Source organism: Lemur catta, chromosome 8 (genome assembly GCF_020740605.2).
Source record: "Lemur catta isolate mLemCat1 chromosome 8, mLemCat1.pri, whole genome shotgun sequence".
Classification (NCBI taxonomy): Eukaryota; Metazoa; Chordata; class Mammalia; order Primates; family Lemuridae; genus Lemur; species Lemur catta.
Genome location: NC_059135.1, coordinates 29,105,717 through 29,126,268, shown reverse-complemented (window position 1 = coordinate 29,126,268; position 20,552 = coordinate 29,105,717). Strand labels below are relative to the sequence as shown.

The 20,552-nt window shown below is 40.0% G+C and overlaps 1 protein-coding gene across 1 annotated transcript in view; it reads right to left on the bottom strand.

Annotated features, from left to right (window-relative positions):
• Positions 1-60: 60 nt before the first annotated feature.
• The window catches only part of RAPH1 (Ras association (RalGDS/AF-6) and pleckstrin homology domains 1), a 99,092-nt gene continuing 78,600 nt past the window's right edge, over positions 61-20,552 (bottom strand). Inside the window, exons 11-14 of the mRNA XM_045559679.1 lie at positions 16,698-16,796; positions 15,884-16,004; positions 10,524-10,666; positions 61-7,472 (exon numbers count right to left, since the gene is read on the bottom strand). Of these exons, the coding sequence (XP_045415635.1) occupies positions 5,487-7,472; positions 10,524-10,666; positions 15,884-16,004; positions 16,698-16,796 (2,349 nt within the window). The 3' untranslated portion in view covers positions 61-5,486. The remainder of the gene's footprint in view (positions 7,473-10,523; positions 10,667-15,883; positions 16,005-16,697; positions 16,797-20,552) is intronic.

Sequence of the window (20,552 nt, the reverse complement as noted above, 5' to 3'; positions counted from 1 at the left end):
ACATAAAAAGCAAAACCAGGCTTTTAATAGTACTGATCCACGAACACTCAAGTCACCATGTTTAAATGAAATCTATTTTTTTTTCTTTTTATTAAGGATTGGGTAAACTGACATAATGAAAACATGTAACTGAAAAACAAATTTACACTGACTGTACGACTACTGTCCTAAGCCATTACAATATTTTACTGACAGTAACTGGCAAGAGCAACTTAGAAAATAACTTAATCCAGCAAAACAAAAACATCGTCAGTAGTACTGAATATATCTCTCTCATATATATCTCTCTATATAGTTTTACACAATCAGGGAGCAAGGCACGTAATGAAATGAGAGCATACATTTATGCAGAAGAAAATAACAAAGCTGAAAGAAAAATTGTAACTTTGTCTTTACTGAGCTATACATAATCCTTTGAATGATGTCCTCTATCTGATACTTTATAATGCAGTTCCTTGTGTCATCTTTTTCATGCTTTAAAAAAGTATATTTCTACTTTGTTTCTATTTATTTATGGCAAAGCTCCCACAGCCTAGAAGTCTATGTGAGCATTGACTTTTTTTTTAAAAAAGAAATGGGGAGGGGAGGGAGCAACCCCAGTTAAATATAATGTGCAATTTTCCTTTAAAACAGTAAACAATGTTTTTACAACACTTAGCACAAGCTAATGATGTCTTATCTTAAATGTACATTCTGTAAAGAAGAGTTCATGAGTCGCTGATAATAAAATTAAGCAAAATCATTTGAAACATTCCAGTTAATGCTTTTTTTCTAGGAGGGATTATTTACAAGCAGAGAAAAAAATTTAAGAGATTGGGGAATCATGAAAAATGGCAGTTTTTGGTATATTAGGTTACAATAAATTTAATGAACAAATGAACAGTTTCCAAAATGTTAAGTTTTTTTTCCCCCTCCCCCTTAAGTGCTGTAGACATGTTTTACTGCCTAAGAAGAGGCTGAGGCTTCCACAATCATGAGCTTGGTATTAATAGCCATCCACGATCAACAGACTTCTCAGTGTAGCCATCTTTAAAATATGACTCGATTCACTTTTCTAAATGTCTTTGGTAAAAAGCAGCCAGACCCCGTTTTAGGTAGATGAAGCCATCTCTTTTGAGACAATCACTTTTTTCCATTTCTGCCAAAACTTGAAATACCTTCCTTTGCTTTCATTAGCACCTCAAAGTTTGCTTTGATTTTTTTAAAAAATGCTATTCTGCCAAAGGAATTCAAGGCACTGGGGATTACAGCAAATATTGTTTTGTCTTCTAAATGGTTTATTACTTCAACCAAAGAGCAAACCAGTTGGGGAGTTTTTCCCTTCAAGTGTCTATCAAGTATGTTGTTTTGCTTATATTTAGCAAATTCATTCTACAGCTAAATTTCAGATTTGTTTTACATGGAGACTGTCCAAGGGCACAATAAGAATTGAGAACTATTTTCTTTGAGGGATAGACTGGTAAAGGTATAGAAATGTTCTCACTGAAGTTTAATAGGAAAATCTTAAGACCATAGGTATTTAATTCTGTTCTACTTGCACTTCTCTTTGGATCAAATCTCAACTTTGTAAGAGGTCACATATCCCTACAGGGTTAGGAGTACCCTGCTAATACAAATGATGTCAAGTATGTGTGTGTATAAATTCAAAGTGCCAAAAGGATGTATATAGTCATCCTTGCAAGTGTGTAAGCCCAAATTTTTACACCTATTTTATTGAATGAGTCATCACACCTACAGTCACAGGATTATATGGGTTTAATTTAAACTTGAATAAAATCTGTGGGATTACATCAGTTAAAATATTCTTCAGGCTAATTTATAACCTTACATCCTTGAAACAAGCTGCTTATTCTCCCAGAAGAGCAGCTTCTGAAACTTGAGTTGGATACACAGCTCCTATTAACCTTGATCTCAAGAGTTGTCACTTTACTAAATTACTATGATTCCTCCAATTTTTTCTTTCTCGGTAAACTCTCAGCATTGTTTTCAGTGACAAAACAGATGTAGAGAGGGGACCCATGACAGTTCACAGCCCTTTTTTTTTTTTTTTTTACAGGATATGCCGGCGGTGGGCAGGAGCACCTTTTTTTTAGAGGACTGTAAACCATCCATGTTTTTAGAGGACTGTAAAACATCCATGTTTACGTTACTTCATTTGAAATTTTCTGATGGAAATAGTTTTCCATAACTTAAGACTCTGCGATCTTTCTCATTTTAAAAAGTCCCAGAAATTTAAAAAATCCAATTTACGGTTAAGTGGGTATCTATAAAAACCTCAATAGTTACTTCTCCGAATGAGAATTATAGCAGCTAAGGGGAAAAAGAAATTTTAAAGTTTAAGTTTTTAACCTGGTAAAATTCAACAGAATAGTCTAACATCTAATATTTATACTACCTATGAACCTGAAGTTGTTTTACTGAGAATAGGTTCTTTTGTCCTTCAGAGTTGGTGCCCAAACTTAAAAGCATACAGTGATCCAACTTTGAAATTATCTACAGTAGAAATTAAGGGTGTCACTAATTAAGCAAGTCACTATCTCTGATAGGCACCTGTTTACACCGCTCTCCGTAGCAGGATGAGATCATCCTTGCTGTTGACTTCAGTATGGTTAAGTCAACTGTCTAGATTCCTTCTTTGACCTGAAGCAGCCAAGCTGGGCTAGAGCTGCCGAGCAGAAGGCAGTGAAAGAAGGCACAGTACTAATGTCATCTGGCAGTGGATGCTTTCCAGGAATACACCAGAAAAGAAGAGGCGCTACAAGATATAGAGGAGTCTCAGGAAAGAAACCCTACATCCCAACAAAAATTCAAATTTAAGAAAAACCCATTAGGGAGTAAAATACTAGAAGTATAACCTAAAGTACCATTTTAGGTTTTCTTAAATTCAGTTGTTTCATACATGTGGTATAAGAGTTTAGTTTTGTTTTTTAATTAATAGCCATTCCATCCTTGGAGAATATAAGGGAAACAGCTTGTCAGACAAGCCACCGGACAGGGGGTAAAAAGGACTTAGTCCCCCTTCCTCTGGCCCTGCTCTCTCTTCTTGGCTTCACAAATGTTCAAAAGGATGTCTGCTTTTTCAGGAAAATATACCAGAAACATCTATTCAGGATGGCTATCGTCAGGATTGACACAAGCAAGAAATCCAGGAAATCCTACATTGAAAAATAATTGTTGTTTTAGGGTTGTTTTAGGGCTCTAATCGTGGGTGAAAGAAGATTGGGGTACATTATTTTTTCCCCTCCAGGAAAGTTGACATTGTCCACCTTCATATTAAAAACACTCCACCATAATAAAAGAACCCAAAGCAAAACCCTAGGGATGAATACTTAGGAAATTGGATTCATATTCTTAATAGCTTTAACCCACAAATATGGGTGATCCTTAGAATATAAAACTGCAGGCAGAAGACTGGGAAACTACTTCACTCATGAGTCACAGTGGAGCTTGGCAATCTACTCAAATGATACCCAAACTGCTGTGCATGCTTAAATTAACAATGCAGATGTGCTGAAAGGTCACTTCAAAAGCCTATCAAGCACACAAAACTTTGTGAACAATTGGAAAGATCCAAAAAATAATCTTTTAAAGAAGCAGAGCTTTATAAAACTACACCATGGTATATATTCTTATTGCTCCATAACCACATGAACGTACTGAACAATATCCTGGAGATGCTGGAGATGTAGCAATGGAGTGGTGCCACTCACTCTCCACGATGTAGTTTTCTTGGAGAGTTGATTACAGTAAGACCTTGTGCACACAGTACAAGTTTTGCTTATTCTCGAATTATTTATCATTGCTGCCCCACTTTATTGGCATCAATTTTTCCTTGTGGGACAGTGTCACAAGATTTCTGCAGTTTGCATTAGTAATCAATCCTTACACATGATAGGCATAAGACTTTCTACAAGATGTGCTCACTTTACAAGTGCTGGGATGGCCAGTTTTTATTCTCTTGTTTCAGAGCAGCTCTAAGATTGCATTTTATTCCTAACAGTCATTTGTCATCATAAATTGATGAGACAGTACACATTTCTTCATGTACCAACGAAAATTCACAGGGAAAAAAAGCATAGAGAAGTATAGTGTGTCCTTGGAGCAATGATTCCAATGTTATACGAAACTGCACATGCATAATATGTAATGCTACTTACTGTACTTTGACTACACTACTCTATCAGAACACCTGGTAACCTGGACAAATTTCCACAACTGGGCTGTGACCAGCAAGGGTCCTAGTAGCTCCAGTAGCTATGGATGAAACTGTCAAAACCTCATTTATTTTCTTTTCCTCCATGATAGTGGTATACTTAATGAATTCTTTGTATCATGTGTTATAACCCATATACAACCTGATTAATGACATTTGCACAGGGGCCAGTTTTGTTCTTTCTCATCACCCCTCCTATAGAGCAATACACAAAATAGGCATTTTGGAAAGTGTTTTTTGTAATGATGTACCATATTGGGCACAAGATGTGTGCACTTCATATACCAATTGTCTACAGATATCTAGCATCAACATCTATCTAAAGCACACACTATAAAAACGTACTGGTGACCCAAAGATACATTGCGACAGAACACAGGGATATTGTGTTGGACACTCTCTCACAATAAATCAAAGCAAAGGACCATGAAGCCAAATTGACGAAGATTCCTAAAACAGTACTAAAAAGGAACTATCCAGGATTATATCACTAAATTATTTGTGTATTGTAGGCAAAGAACTTACCTGTGAGAGAAAACATCCTAGATGTGGGTAGGATCATTGCAGCAGTACTGCAACTAGAATGGCCTAGTTACACTGTGCATTTGCTTTCTATGCACAACCATATACAGATGACATTTGTGAACATTCCCCATCCTGCACTATTTACCCGTTCTGTGAAGCTGAGAGATTTTCCTGATTTAAAGTGCCCCTTTACATGTAATAATGAAGTGTCAGTCAAGCAGTTCTAACTTCAGCCAACTGGGGGGAAAAACAAACACAAAAGTCCTATAGATACCCCAAATATTCTGGTCATTTTCTCAAACTGAGAAATAGCACATTATACATCTATTCCTTAATTATATAATACACAACATGCACAAATAGGCTACACATGGACAGACACATAAAATACCTTCTAAATAATTAATTAGAAGTTTTTGGTCCAATCCACACGATGGATTAAATGAAATCATAAGACAGTACACACATCCCCTTCCATGCCTCTTCCACCCATAATACACAAACACCACTTTTAGATTAGGAGAGAAAAGGAATAAACAGAATCACTCTCAGCTCATTCTCTCTATACCCACATACACATACATGTATACAGATGTATGCACACATGTACACACACATACATATAGCTGGACACTACCTGAATACCACCACCACACCAGGAGGCTCTGAACACCTGAATTCACAGATGATCAGGTGAGCTGATTGTAGAACAGATTACAGATATCATGAAAATAAAGTCCTATGGCAGCTACCAGTCTCTCGAGAGCTTGGTGTTCTGGTCTCTTTTAGGGGGAGCAGGAGGGGGTCCTCTCCGCAGTGTCGCATAGCCTGATATGTGACTGCCTCCGTAACCAGCCTTCTGCTGCTCAGACAGCAGTTCAGGGGGTGGCGGGGGCAATGCCATATCATCCATGGTGGCTGTGGGTTCTGCTCTGGACATGCGGGAGGAGGAGAGCGAGCCATGCCGGGTGATGGACTTCCGTTGCAGTGTCCTGTTGAGGTCAGCCAGGAATGCAGGCTGGACGCTAAGGCTGGATTTGGGAGAGGTGGGCACTTGTGGCACAACTGTGGCCATTGCTGGCTGCTCCGAGATCTCCGCTTGAGTGAGGCGGGTGCTGTCATTCCGTTTGGGTCGTGTGGGTGGAGGGGCTTTCTTCACTGATGTTTTAGACCATGGCTGTGGTTGAGGATTAACAACTGCCACTTTTGGAGAGGTGTTGCCCGAGAATACTGCTGGAATCTCTACAGGGGGCAGAGGAAGCTCTATTTCAGGTGGAGGGGGTGGAAAATCAGAATCAGACGGAGGAGAAGGAAATTCCACCACGGAGTCCTTTCCATGCCCACTCAGAACAGAGGCTTTTGCTGACACACACCCTTGTGGGAGAACTCCAGGAAGGTTAACTCCAGGAAGATTTAGTTTGCCAGGTTTGGGCGGTGCTGTGGGAGGCGGTGGGGTCTCCTTGCTGAGAGACCCTGATTCTGCCGGTGGTGCAAACTTGCTCACTAGACTGTCAACCGAGGGTCTCTTAGGCTCAGGGTGCTCTGCACAACCACTGGATTTAATGCTGGAGTTGCGCTGTGGGGTTGGGGGTGGTTTCTTTCCCCCGGGGCTGGATGTCTTACTGGTCTTTTTGCCTGGAGAGCCACTTTTGTCAGGGGCAGGAGAAGCTGTGGGCGGTGGCGGTGGGGGCGCTGGGGCCGGTGGTGGCAGTGGAGGAGGAAACACCAGGCTGCTCTCAGGAGGGGGAGGCGGGAAGTCAGGAGAGGGGACAGGGATGGAGCTGGGCTGCCACTTGGGTTTTGCTTTCACAGCAGGAGGGGACTGTGGAGCTACATTTGCTGGGATGGGTTTTAGGGGCTGAGATTCCATAGGAGGAGGGGTTGGAGGTGGCGGGAACTGGCTGGCGATCTGCTTCACCACTGAGGGCACTGAGGGCACGGGGGACAGTGGAGAGGGAGGGGGTTTCACACAGAAGCTCTGTTGCTTGGGTAATGTAGGTGGGGGGACTGGACCAGGAGGGGCAGGGGGAGAGGGTGGAACGTGAGAAACAGGGAAAGCCAGCTGCTTTTTTGCTGGGGGCACTGGAGGAGTTGGTGTGGGTGGCGCAGCTTGTGTCACAACAGGCAGCACAGTCTTGGTGCTGGTTGGGGGGGGGATGGTCACGAGAGGTTTTGGGGGGGCTTGGGGAGGGAGGGGTGCAGGGACGGGAGGAGGTGGTGGGGGTGTTGGAGGAGCCGCCTGAGTAATATGCTGAACTTGATGAATCTTCAGCGGAGGAGGTGGGGGGCTAAACTGGGGGAGGGACGGGCCACACGGTGCCGGCTTCAGCTGGGCCATAGCTGAGCCAGGGGTTGGGGGAGGGGGAGGGGGAGGGGGAGGGGGAACAACTCCATTGGGGGGCACCAGGATCTGAGGCTTTGCTGACTGTGGTTGCATCACTGGGGGTGGTGGAAGTCTACCTATCGGCCATGACTGCTGAGCTGCATTCTGCAGCCTTGTTATCGTGCTGTACTTGACAAATGTGGGGGCTGCTGAGCCCGTAGAAGGTGCGGATTGGCTGGGGAGAGGGGGAGGGGGTGGGGGTGGGGGCGGGGGAGGCGGAGGGGGCGGGGGCGGGGGTGGCGGGAGGGGTGGGGAAGGCTGTGAAGCAGTGTAAGGGGTGACTATCTTAGGCTGTGGAGATAAAGGGGGCACAAGGGAAGTGTAGGGCCGATTCATAGACTCCATTCTGGCCTAAAAAGAGCATAAAGGGGGGTGGGAGAGAGAAAAAAACAACAAACACAACAGTTACAGAGGTAAGCTTTGATTGTGTAAAAGTAAAAAGCAAGGAGTCTGGGACATGCATGAAAAGGAAGCAGCAGCTGGTGGTGACCATAAAGACGGACAGTGTCAGGAAGGCTAACACCTGATTATGTGGGCAACAAGGACACAGGGAAAATTTGTTTCACCCAACAGTATTCTCAAATAGCTAGACTGCCTACTGCCTAACCACCTGGGCAAAACTTCCCAATGCAAAAGCTGTCTGAATAGTGACAGGAGGTATGATTTCTGACCTTGGTTGTATGACTTTCTCACACCCTGCCCTAAAAGAGAAGCCTCGGTGGAAGGCCCTGGGCGCTGGACGTGGGCAAGGGGAGATGTGACGGCTCAAGTTCACCTTCTGTCCGTGACTGCATCCACATCAAGCAGATGCTGTACTGGGTTTGAGAGTGCTGGTGGAGGGCCTCCTGAGGAGTGAGGACAGCTTTTTGGTGCTAGTAAGCTGACACGTGAGAGCATGAGAATGTTCAGCAGGCGTGCACAGTCACACAGGAATGAATGAGCTTGACACACACACTTGTGTTCAGGTGAGACACTTGCATCCAACATGCACAGAAGTCCAGCAATGCAGGTAAAGGGGGGGCATTCTTTACATTTGTTTTACTGGAAAATACATAAAGAAATGCTTTGTAAACATTATGGCAAAAGATCACAAAAGTATCATACAGAAAAAGCCAGAAGAAATTAAGAAGAAACTTTGGAAGGCTAAAGTAAAGGAAATGTGTCAGGAAATGGGAGCTAGGGTTGCCAACAATCTGCTGACAAACCCATCTGGGTAGCTCATCATTGCTGAAATGACAACATCTGGTCATTTACTTTATGGAGCTAATCATGCATGACAGTGATTTAAGTACTTTTGAAAAGAGGAAAGAAAAGACCCATGGTTTAGTAAATTTGGGTGCATCTTTTAGGCTCTTTGAACAAACTCTGAGGATCCAAGATAATCAATTTTTTTAAAATTACATTTGACATCTAATTAGAATCGAGAATGTTTGTTAGTGGACTAGAAGGCTCATCATAGGGCACAATTCTAATGCCCATCAGGACACTCACATGTCTCCTTAAAAATTACACATCGAGGTAAAAGCATTAGTCTGTAAGATTTAGTTACAGGAGTCACTCAGGTTAATGTGTTTCCAGAGAACAGCCCCTGACCTTAACTTGACCCTGTCTTGGCTGCTTCAGGGGGCGCAGGCCTTAGCTGTGCTGGCCTTCTCATGTGGCACCTGAGACTGAGGTAACAGGAGAAGAAATGCACAGTGTGATCAGGACTCAAGTCGTCACTGCCGCACAGCGGGGTTTATATTCTTTCCGAAACACTTTGTGCAATGACGGACGGACTTGGCTTCTTAATCACAGAACGCTTGGGTCTTTGTTTTTCTTGGCCTTACATATAACAATTAAGTAGTTTTATAACTTAAAATTGCATGTGGATCTCACCACTCGTAACTTGGTGAGGCAAAGGGTTTTTCTGTAGACATCTGAGTTATGTAAAGCAGCTTCTCTAGTACATTTTTAGCGTACTAGTTACATTCAAATTGATTAAACAGGGAAAAGGAGAGAGAATTACTCTTAAAGTTTGACTCACTGATAATGGAATTAAACTCTCAGTGTTTTGAGACTTTAGATCATTAGCACTAATTCTCAAACACTCACTTCTGAAGCAAGTGCCTCACTCCACACTGTGCTACTAATGGCTCCTCCATGCTCCTAAAGACCAGTTAATCAACCACATACACAAGGAATAAACTGAGGGAAAATGTCCACTTAATTCTCATTCGTGAATGTACCTGTGTAAGTGATTCAGACCACAAGAACAACAACAACAACAAAAATCAAAATTATTGGGTAAAAACAAAATAGGCCACATGTGCCACTCTTCCTCAATGATGGAGTGAGCTCTCGCACACTGGAATGACGACAGCCAGGACACACCCTTGCCTGCACAACTGCAGATGCTGTTTGATAGAGGACTACACTATCTTACCTCAGCTAAAGAACCACTCTATTTTTCTAATTATAATCTTGCAATAATTATAGTCATCTTCAGTGTCACGAAACAATCTACTATGCAAGGCTCAGAAATCCAAAATTTTATGGGGACTGATTTGAATTTAGTCTTCCATATAAAGGATAATTTGAGAAAATTCATCAATGTCAGAAATGCAAATGCCAGAGAAATGCAAAAATGCACAAAAGAAAGAAGGAATGAGTCTGAATGAATTAAATTACTAATAGATAAAGAAATAATGAAGTAGCTTCTCTAGAACATATTTAGGGCATTGGCACTAGTTGGTGTTGTACCGTCAAATTAAGGGTGCAAAGGAGGAAACTGTTATTTCTGAAAAGTTTGAGCCACTGATAAGAGTTAAATTACCAGGGTTTTTTTGTTGTTGTTGAGATCTTAGGTCATTAGAGCCAATTTGCAAATATTTCCAAGGGGAAGTCATATCGACAGGTCTGAGACAGTTTTACCCATTACAAAAGGCAGGGTGAAGATCTGAGAAAGAAGTCTGAAATAGAGCCAAATAAGATTCTTTTTTTTTTTTTTAGACAGAGTGTCGCTTTGTTGCCCTGGCTAGAGTGAGTGCCGTGGCGTCAGCTGAGCTCACAGCAACCTCAAACTCCTGGGCTTAAGCGATCCTACTGCCTCAGCCTCCCCAGTAGCTGGGACTACAGGCATGCACCACCATGCCTGGCTAATTTTTTTTTTTCTATATATATTTTAGTTGGCCAGATAATTTCTTTCTATTTTTTAGTAGAGATGGGGTCTCGCTCTTGCTCAGGCTGGTCTCGAACTCCTGACCTCGAGCGATCCACCCGCCTCGGCCTCCCAGAGTGCTAGGATTACAGGCATGAGCCACTGCGCCCGGCCCAAATAAGATTCTTAATAAAGGAATAAAAGAGCAACAAGCCCTTAGAATACCACAGATTCTTCTATGTAAATTAAGAAGAGTGTGTTACCTTGTTGGACTCTTCCAACTGAGTGCCTCGCTTCCAGGCTTCGGAGAAGATGGAGCTCACGATGCTCTGGGAACGAATGTGTCCCGCTGGCTGAGTGTCGGAAACTCCACTGTCAGACTGATTGGAGTGATTTGACTGAGACTCTGTTTAAAATAGTTTTTAAAAAATAGGATTAAGCGAGTCACTATTCTGACAGTAGGAATATGAACATTTAGATAGATCTTTGTACTCAGGTCAAATGCTATGTAGCAGCAGTCTCCAACCTTTTTGGCACCAGGGACTGGTTTCATGGAAGACAATTTTTCCACAGACCAGGGTGGCAGGGGAATGGTTTTGGGATGATTCAAGCACATTACATTTATTGTACAGTCAAACCTCTCTGCTAATGATAATCTGTATTTGCAGCTGCTCCCCAGCACTAGCATCACCACCTCAGCTTCATCTCAGATCATCAGTCATCAGATTCTTGTAAGGAACGTGTAACCAATACCTCTCATGCGCAGGGTTTACAGCAGGGTTCGTGCTCCTATGAGAATCTAATGCCGCTGCTGATCTGACAGGAGGCAGAACTTATGAGATGTGAGTGATGGGGAACAGCTGTAAACACGGATGAAGCTTTGCTTGCTCACTGCCTGCTGTGTAGCCCAGCTCCTAACAGGCCACTGTTGATACCGTTAGAGGCCCGGGGGTTGGGGACCGCAGCTATGTAGGACAGCAGCAAGTTACTTTTATTCAACTCATTTCATTATAAATATAGCCAGTACTTTCCACTAGAAAACGTTTTTTGACTTGGGGTTACTAGGAAATCTTGGATTCTTTTTAAATAGTTCACCATGAGACTGATAATTACAATAAAGGGCTCATGTAACAGTCATATCCTGACAACCTGATTTCATGATTGTGTGAAATCTGCTCCCAACAAGTAAAAGAATTAATGAACCATCAGTGGAGGTCTGAATTTTTTTCAATCATGTCTTCATTACTTTGAGAATCAGCATTTTTAATACCCTCTGCTCCAGGCCGTTCCCAGAGTTCTAACTTAGGAATTCAGATCTACAAATGATTACCTTCTTTTCCTTAGCAATGAACAATACTTAGAATTCAACCCCCTAGTGAGAAGTGTGTTTCCTAGGGATTTAAGTATTGGCCCCATAGGCAGCAGCTGTGCTATGTCCTTGGGCTCCTGGGCAAGGCATGGAAAAGTCTTCAGGGGAGCGAGGCTTGGTGGGAAAGTCTGTGAGGACACAGTATATCTCTGACTGACATCTGAGCTGAGGGATCTGACAAGATTATTTCACTGGACTCCTGATTAGGTAAGGTAACCATGTGGATGCACCTAGCTTGATGCCTGGCATCTAGTGGAGACTCAAATGTGAGAACTGATCTCATCTACTCTGTGATGTGTGGGTATCATTAGACTGTGATATTAAGCAGGCAAGTCAGCCAAGTTAGCCAAAGTAGTCAAAGATAATAGCCACAAGGAAATCCTAAACCCAAACTCTTTTGGATAAAGTTAAGACAATATCCTTAGGGCAAAAATACAAGCAACATAAGATAAAACCTACTCTGTTTTCTTCTTTCTTGATCACATAATAGCTAAGTAGTTTTTTAAAAGTTACAACTTCACTAGTCTCATTTATTATCCCTATTTAATGCCTTGAACAACAGTTTATAAGACAGGAGGCTGGAACACATGAATCCTTGAGCTCTCTTCAATATATGATTTTATGGTTTACATTAAAAAGTCTGGTTAATACTTCATACAAACTATATGAATGATGTTGGCATAGGAGAAGGCACTAAACCCATATCACATCACAATGTGTGAAAGCGCTTGATTTAAGTACTATAGAATTTTTTTTTTTTTAAATTTCAGGATATTATGAGGGTACAAACGTTTAGGCCACACTTCACGTCTCTGCCTCACCCAAGTGAGGATTAGAGGCATGCCCCTCTCCTCCATAATGCCCACCATGTCCACCAGCTGTGAGTCCTCCCCCCCCCCAACCCCCTACTCCCTGGAGAATATTAATATTACTACCATGTGAGCACCATAGTGTTGATCAGTTAGTGCCAATTTGATAGTGAGTACATGTGGAGGCTATTCCTCTGATCTTGTGATACCTCACTGCGGATAATGGGCTCAAGCTCAATCCAGGAAAATATAAGAGGTGCTAGATCACTGTCATTTCTTACAATTGAGTAATATTCCTTTGTATACATATACCAAATTTTAATAATCCACTCATGAATTGACGGGCACTTGGGTTGTTTCCACATCCTTGCAACAGTGAATTGTGTTGCCATAAACATTCGGGTGCAAATGTCTTTATTACAGAATGTCTTTTGCTCTTTTGGGTAGATGCCTAATAGTGCTGTTGCTGGATTGAACAGTATTTCTATTTTTAGCTCTTTGAGGTATCTCCAAATTCTTTTCCACAGACGTTGCACCAATTTGCAGTTCCACCAGCAGTGTAAGAGTGTTCTCATCTCTCCACATCCTCCCCAGCATTTGTTGTTTTGGGATTTTTTGATAGAGGCCAATCTCACAATCAATTCAAGATGGATAACAGACTTAAACCTAAGGCATGAGACCTTAAGAATTCTAGAAGAAGATGTTGGGAAGATGCTTTCAGACATCGGCCTAGGCAAAGAATTTTTGAACAAGACCCCCAAAGCAATCACTGCAGCAACAAAAATAAATAAATGGGATCTGATCAAATTAAAAAGCTTTTGCACAGCCAAGGAAACTATCATTAGAGCGAATAGAGAGCCTACAGAATGGGAGAAAATATTTGCTCTCTACACATCCGATAAAGGGCTGATAACAAGAATCTATCTAGAACTTAAAAAAATTAACAAGAAAAAATCAAATCACCCCATCAATAAATGGGCAAAGGAAATGAACAGAAACTTTTCAAAAGAAGACAGAATAATGGACAGCAAACATGAAAAAATGCTCAACATCTCTAATCATTAGAGAAAGAAATTTTTTAAAAATATCATTAAAAAATTAAAAAAACATTATTCATCTTTTCTCAATCTTCTATCCCTTCATTTCCTTTTGCTACATATTTTTCCTACTTGCTACTCTTACCTTGCCCATCCTAATCCATGTTCCGGAAGGGTTTTTTTTTTTTTTCTTCACATTTTAATAAATGTTTTATCTTAGAATAGTTTTAGATATTTACAGATTAGGTATTTGAATATCAGAATATTAGAACAGTTTTAGCACAGAATTTGTACATACCTGGCATCTAGTTTATCCCATTATTTAGCAATATGCTTGGTTTTAAAGAATTTCTCCTTGGGGAAAAAAGTGTCCTCTTTAAATTTTACTTCTCTTTAGTTTACCCCAATTAACATGCTACCTTACTATAGGACATTTGTCGCAACTCAGGAAATGACACCAGTACATTACTAGTAACTAAATTCCACACTTCATTTGGATTTCATTAGTTTTTCCCTAATGTCCATTTTCTGATTCAGGATACCACATAACAGTTGTCATGTCACCCATAGCAGTTTCTCAGACTTTCCTATTTCTGATGACTTTGATAGTTTTGGGGAGTACTGGTCAGGTATTTTGTAGACTGTCTCTCAGTTTTGGTTTGTCTGATGCTTTCCTCTTGATTAATCATCTGAGGTCATGGAATTTGGGGAGGAAGACTACAGAGAAAAAAAGCCATTTTCATCACATTATATCTAGGGTACCTGTTGTCAATATGCCTTATTACTGATATTAGCCTTGATCACCTGGCTGAGGTAATGTTTGTAAGGTTTCCCCACTGTGAAGTTACCCATCCCCCATTTGAAAGCAAGTCACTATGCACAGCCCACACTTGAGGAGTGTGCAGTTAAGTTCTACCTCCTTGAGGGCAAAGTGTCTTAATCATTTAGAAATCTTCTGTACAGGAAGGTTGTTTCTTCTTCCCAGTTATTTATCCAATAATTTATATCAGTGACTCATGGATATTTATTTCATATTTTGGGTTATAATCCTTTACTACATGATTTATTGTATTGCTCAAATTGTTCCAGTTTTGGCCACTGGAGCTCTTTCAGGTTGGCTCCTGTGTCCCTTTGACATACTCCCATCATGTTTTTTTGATCACTTTCTTACTCTCTGGCATTGCAAGATGCTCCAGGGCTATCTTGTATATATTCTCTGCCACAGCCCTATCATTAGTTCACAATTTCCGTAAGACCCGGGTTCCTTTTCCTGGAGAGTAGTATTAGAAATCATGATCTGGGCACTATGTTTTCTCATTGTTACTGGGTGTGACTGCTTCTAGGCCCTCTCAGTGGACAAAACTAGGGAATATACATAGATATACACACACAAACCTGTGTAGTAATTTGTTTTTACTTAATTATTGAGTCATACAACTTTTTAATAAAATACTACTTAAAGTAATTATTTCTTTCATCACATATGGTGTTGAGAACAATTAAAAAATTCTGCTTTTGATGACACAGATATCATTCATGGAACATTCTAAAGTGAAAGAAGCATTTATCTTAAGAAGTAATCACAGCACACTAGCTTAAAGGATGTGGGAATCTGAAAATAAGCACATTTTGAGAAAGTTTTAGAAAGTTTGATGACTCGAACGGCTTTCTTTAACTGTGATACTGAACTAGCTCTAGTTATTTCCATTCCCCTGAAATGTCATGAAACCTGTGGGGAAGGAAGGCAGCTTCATCATGGATTTTGAATATAAAGATTCTCTCCAAGAAATTTTTTACCCCAAATTATACATCAGTAGTTGTTTTTCAGCTGTATGTGTGAATTTTGAATAAACTTTATAAATAACATGAATCCTGGCCTTCTAAGTCTATATACCGATTTTTCATTTCAAATGCATTTGTGAACTAGCCCATGATATTGTCCCCTCTAACAATTAAAAACAAAAAAATCAGGCCAGGTACAGTGGCTTGCACCTATAATCCCAGCACTTTGGGAGGCCAAGGTGGGAGGACTGCTTAAGGCCAGGAGATTGAGACCAGCCTGGGCAACATAGCAAGACCTTGTCTCTACAAAAAAGTAAAAACAATTTTTAAAAATCAGCAGGGTGTGGTAGCACATGCCTGTACTCCTAGCTACTCAGGATGATCACTTGAGCCCAAGAGTTGGAGGCTGCAGTGAGCTATGATGATGCCACTGTGCTCCAGCCTGGGTGACAGTATAAGACCCTGTCTCAAAAACAAACAAAAAAAGCATCTATTGATTATAATTTAAAAATATGACTTCGCCCTGGTTTTCAATAATCAAGCTGAAATTTCCAGGTCTACCTATCAGTCTCTATAGAGACTTTCAAATTGGCAGGAAAATAGAGCTTTGAAGCATTTCGAACTACCTGGGATGCTGGAAGAACTGGATCCTGATTTAATGCTGGAGCTGGATAAGGAAGTCCAATCATAAGCTGACTCTGTCCTCTTCAAGGCTTCTTGATAGTTCATGTAGAGCTGCTTCCCGTACTAAACAAAAGGAATAAATGGTGACATCTGAACTTTACTGGGTATGTTACAGAAGGATGAGGTAGAAAGGGGGATACATTTTATGTTTACTGATTCATAACAATTAAAATATATATTAAAATTAATACTTATAATACTGCAAAAATTCTTTTAATACCAGTAAATTTTAATCTACTCTTATTTTTCCTCAATTTTAGAGGGGCTGCAAGAAGTCAACAATTGACTTGATTCAATTGTTTATTGTTCATGATTCATGTGTTCATTACAAATATAAATGTATTTTTTGCCATCCCAAATTCTTGGTCCAGGACCAGCTTCTCAGCACTTTTTAGGATACTGTTCAAAATACGGTTGGTAAAGGATCATGACCTAAAGTAATTTAAAAATTTATTTTGCTTTGGCTAAACTTTGCTGTGTAAGAATCACACAACGGGTTCTCCAAAGCCAAAATAAATCACTTTGATACTACACAAACTTTTGCCAGCAGTATTATTCCATGGATACCAACTGTTAAAAGCTTTATCCCTATCAATCAGGAGAAAAGACAACATTTAAAACATGAAACTTGGGCCTGAGAAGACTCGACAGTGGCAAAATTATGAACATGAAACAATCAGAATAACTGTTGTGACAACCAAAATTCTACCATCAAACACCTCATTATTCCGTTCATCATATCCAAAGCAAACCTACCTTTGCGATGCGGATCCCATTGACCCACTGATGCAGAGTCCTCACATCATCACAGCAAAGGTATTTGATATACTGAGATTTCTTCTGGATCTGTGGGTGCTACAAGATTAAAGGCAAAATCCAACTAAGTTCCCAGGAGAACTAAAGAAAAACAAACTCTATCAAAGCTTAAACATATCCTGACAAGTTATAGGCCATTAATATAATGGCCAAACAACTTATACTTCTTATATGGCTGTAAGGCCAAATAAAATAGCCCAGAAGTATTTTAACAAAGTAAATGAGAAAGAAACTTGCGTTAAATTTTATGTCAAGATGTCCATGTTAAAACAAACCTTCACATTCTGGGAAATTTCTAAACATTCCTTCTATGTTTCAAAGAAACAAAGTCCATTAAGGTTAACAAAGTCAGTAGAATTCTTGATCTGTAAGACTACAAAAAAGGAAAAGAATGTTTGATTTCAATTTGATCCCACTGAAATCATGAATTCAGAAGACTCTAAATCAGAAAGAGTCTTTGGTAAAGTTTCCAGTGCTTGTCTGGAGGTAAATAATTGGGCCGGGTATACAAAGCTCTGGTGTGGCACCTGGGACAAGGGTCCACAGTCACACCTGCTGCTGTGGTGGAGGTAAGTGAGCACTGCTCCATAGGCCCCTCCCTCTAACAAACTGCAGGACCACAGCATGCACCCTCTGGGGAAGAGCAGCTTTCAACAGCATTATAAGATTGCACTTTTCAGTTGAGGCTTGGATGGGAGGTGACTGACTTGACCTTGGCTATATGAACAGGTGTTTCAACCGCACTGGGCCTCAACCACTAGTTCCTTGGGAAGAAAAGCCCTAATCATTCTTGTTTTGCATGTAATGATTTACGATTACTACATCCTTTTTCAGTTATTCTGAAAAACAAAACAAAAAAATTGCTATATTTCACCTAGAAACAATTTTAAATTTATGTTCAATTGTAAGAAAGAAAGGAGCTTTAAAAGAATTTAGTTTTCCAAAATTCCCCAATTACATTCATTTGCTGTAGAAACCCATGAGATCAATAAAAATAAGCATTTTGAATACATTCTCAATCCAGCAAGAATGGCCACCAACAGAAGCTATGTATCTGCATTGCTAAAGATCAATCACTGGTCTACAATGAAAGAAAAAAATGTAAATCCATTTATTCTATTCTCTTCTTTGCTTTATAGAGCTCAGCTCCTATAATAACATTTAATACTAAAACCAACTTTCTTGCGGAAGGCTACAGTTTTAAAAAATAAACCATCAACAATAAGAGGTTAGCAAAACAATAACTAACAGTTTTCTCTCCTGACAATATAAGTCCTCTCTTGGAATATGCTCCTCGTCCACAGTAAATCACATTATAATAAACCACCATAACAACCTTGAAAGAGCAAAGGAGAATAGGTAGACGAGTATATATTTTTCTATGAATGAAGGAAGAGGAATTTTACCTCATTTATTGAGCAAGAACTAGGTGTCAGATGCTTCAACTAGGTTTTGGGATACAGTAATGAGCAAAACAGAAAATGTTCTTGACCTTAAGAAGCCATCGTTTGTGCAGAAGAGGAAACACGCTGACTGAAAAGAGCTTTCTTAGTGTTGCCAACTAGGACTTAAGAGACTGTTTTCCTGCTTCATGGAGGCTCTGCCTACCAGGCAGGGTTCAGAGATCTGAACAAGCTGCTAGTGATGGCCCCCAGCCTTCATCAGCACCCCTCCCTTCATGGCTATTTACAAACCATTCTGAGCTGCATGGGTGTTCACCTATAGCAGAAGCCCTGACTGAGTGTGCATGTGTGCTTCTATTCGTTCTCTACATAAAGTGGGGTTTTTTTTTGTTTGTTTTTTATCAATACAACATTAGGGAAAAATCAAAGAGAAATTATCCTCTACCTTTCCCTCCTCATCTCTCTAACCTGGGAATCTGAATCCAGATAATACCCTGAAGAATACTATAGTGTAATTATTTGAGTATTTTTAAGTCAAGCATCAGATTATTTGCTAGTTTAAAATTTCTTTTAGAACCTCAAAAATTCTTTTCATTCGTACCCCCATAATAAAGGCATTCATTACTTTCCTTACGGTCATACCAGGCTCTGTACCAGTACCTCTAGAGGTTGCCTGTTCTACTATTATTGTATTAATAGTGGCATTTACTAAGCACTTACTATGTACCAGACACTATGTGGAATATTTCATATATATTACCTTATTCAGTCTTCATGAAAACCCTCTGAGTTACATATTATTACCCCCATGTTCCCAGAAGAAAGCAAGGCAAAAGGGTTAAGACAGCACTCAAAGTTGCTCCCAACACATTAAGGAACTGGAATGTGAACCCATATTATCTCATTCCAGGGCACGTGGTTTTAACTACTCTGTCATACTACTGCCTCATTCAAATCTCCCTCCTCTGAAGTTGCTGCCTCTCCTCTTTTCCCCACAATATTATGCTATTACTTTTAAAACGACACAAAGGCTAAGAGGACGTGTGGAGGAGAGATTCATTGTTAAAAACCAGAAGCTCAACATTTAAGCCTCTTAAAGACTCCAAAAAGAATATATAATGATATTGCTCCCCAAACAGATGAACAGCTATTAAGAAAGGTTATCATTTCATTTTTAAAATGACACTGACTTGGAAAACATGCATTCTCTGATAAAAGGTAAACGGTTTGAGAATAGAAACATTTAACAAAATAAGAAATTCTGGATTACTTTTGTGTTATCAGATTATTTTTTCTGTTTATGCAAAAATTAGCTTTAGACAGATAATTACTATACCTCTGTTAACTATTAATAAAACAGATGCTCTACAGTCACAGTCAAGTGCCAGAAAAAAACAAATGAACGTATAGTACCCCTACTGATTACTTAGCAAATAAACATAGCTTGATTCTCTCCACTGGCATACAAAAATTAATTAGTAAGACTATAGAGTATAACATTCCACCCTATTACTTCCATGATTATCACATATAGCATATTTCTGTTAGTAATAGTGCTTGAGAAGCTTATGTTCACATTCCATCCCTAAACACAAACCACTTTTCCCTTCCCCCCTACCATACTAAAATAGTCATGTACCGCATGATATCATTTTAGTCAATGATGGACCGCATATGACAGTGGTCTCCTAAGATTATATCATATTTTTACTGTACCTTTTCTATGTTTAGGTATGTTTAGACATACAAATACTTACCATTGTGTTCCAACTGCCTACAGTATTCAGTATAGTAACATGCTGTACAAGTTTGAAGTCTAGGATAATAACCTATGTCATATAGCCTGGATGTGTAGTAGGCTGTCGCTTAGGATGGAGTGCAGTGGTGCGATTACAGCTCACTGGGCTTAAGGGATCTTCCTGCCTCACTCTCCTGATTAGCTAGGACTACAGTCGCACACCACCACCCCTGGCTAATTTTAAAAATTTAAAATTTTCTGTAGAGACAGGGTCCCTTTATGTTCATTGCCTAGGTCTCAAACTCTTGGGCTCAAGCAATCCTCCTGCCTCAGCCTCTCAAAGTGCTGGAATTACAGGCAAGAACCATCAACCTGGCCTGCCTCATTTCTTTAGAAATGAAATTTTAGATCTGGCTAAGGTGAGCCCTACTCTGACAATTATTGTGTTATATAATTTTTTAAAACACAGGTTTTCCCTTAAGAAACTTATTTAATTATACATGCATATATGTGTCCCAACAAATGTGTACCTGTTTTAGATGATACATCAGCATGTGTCAAATTTGCTCCTATATTGTCAAAAGTCATGAATAAGCTGTTCCTACAATTATTATTTTTTCATTCTTATCACAAAGACATTATTACTTTTATTAC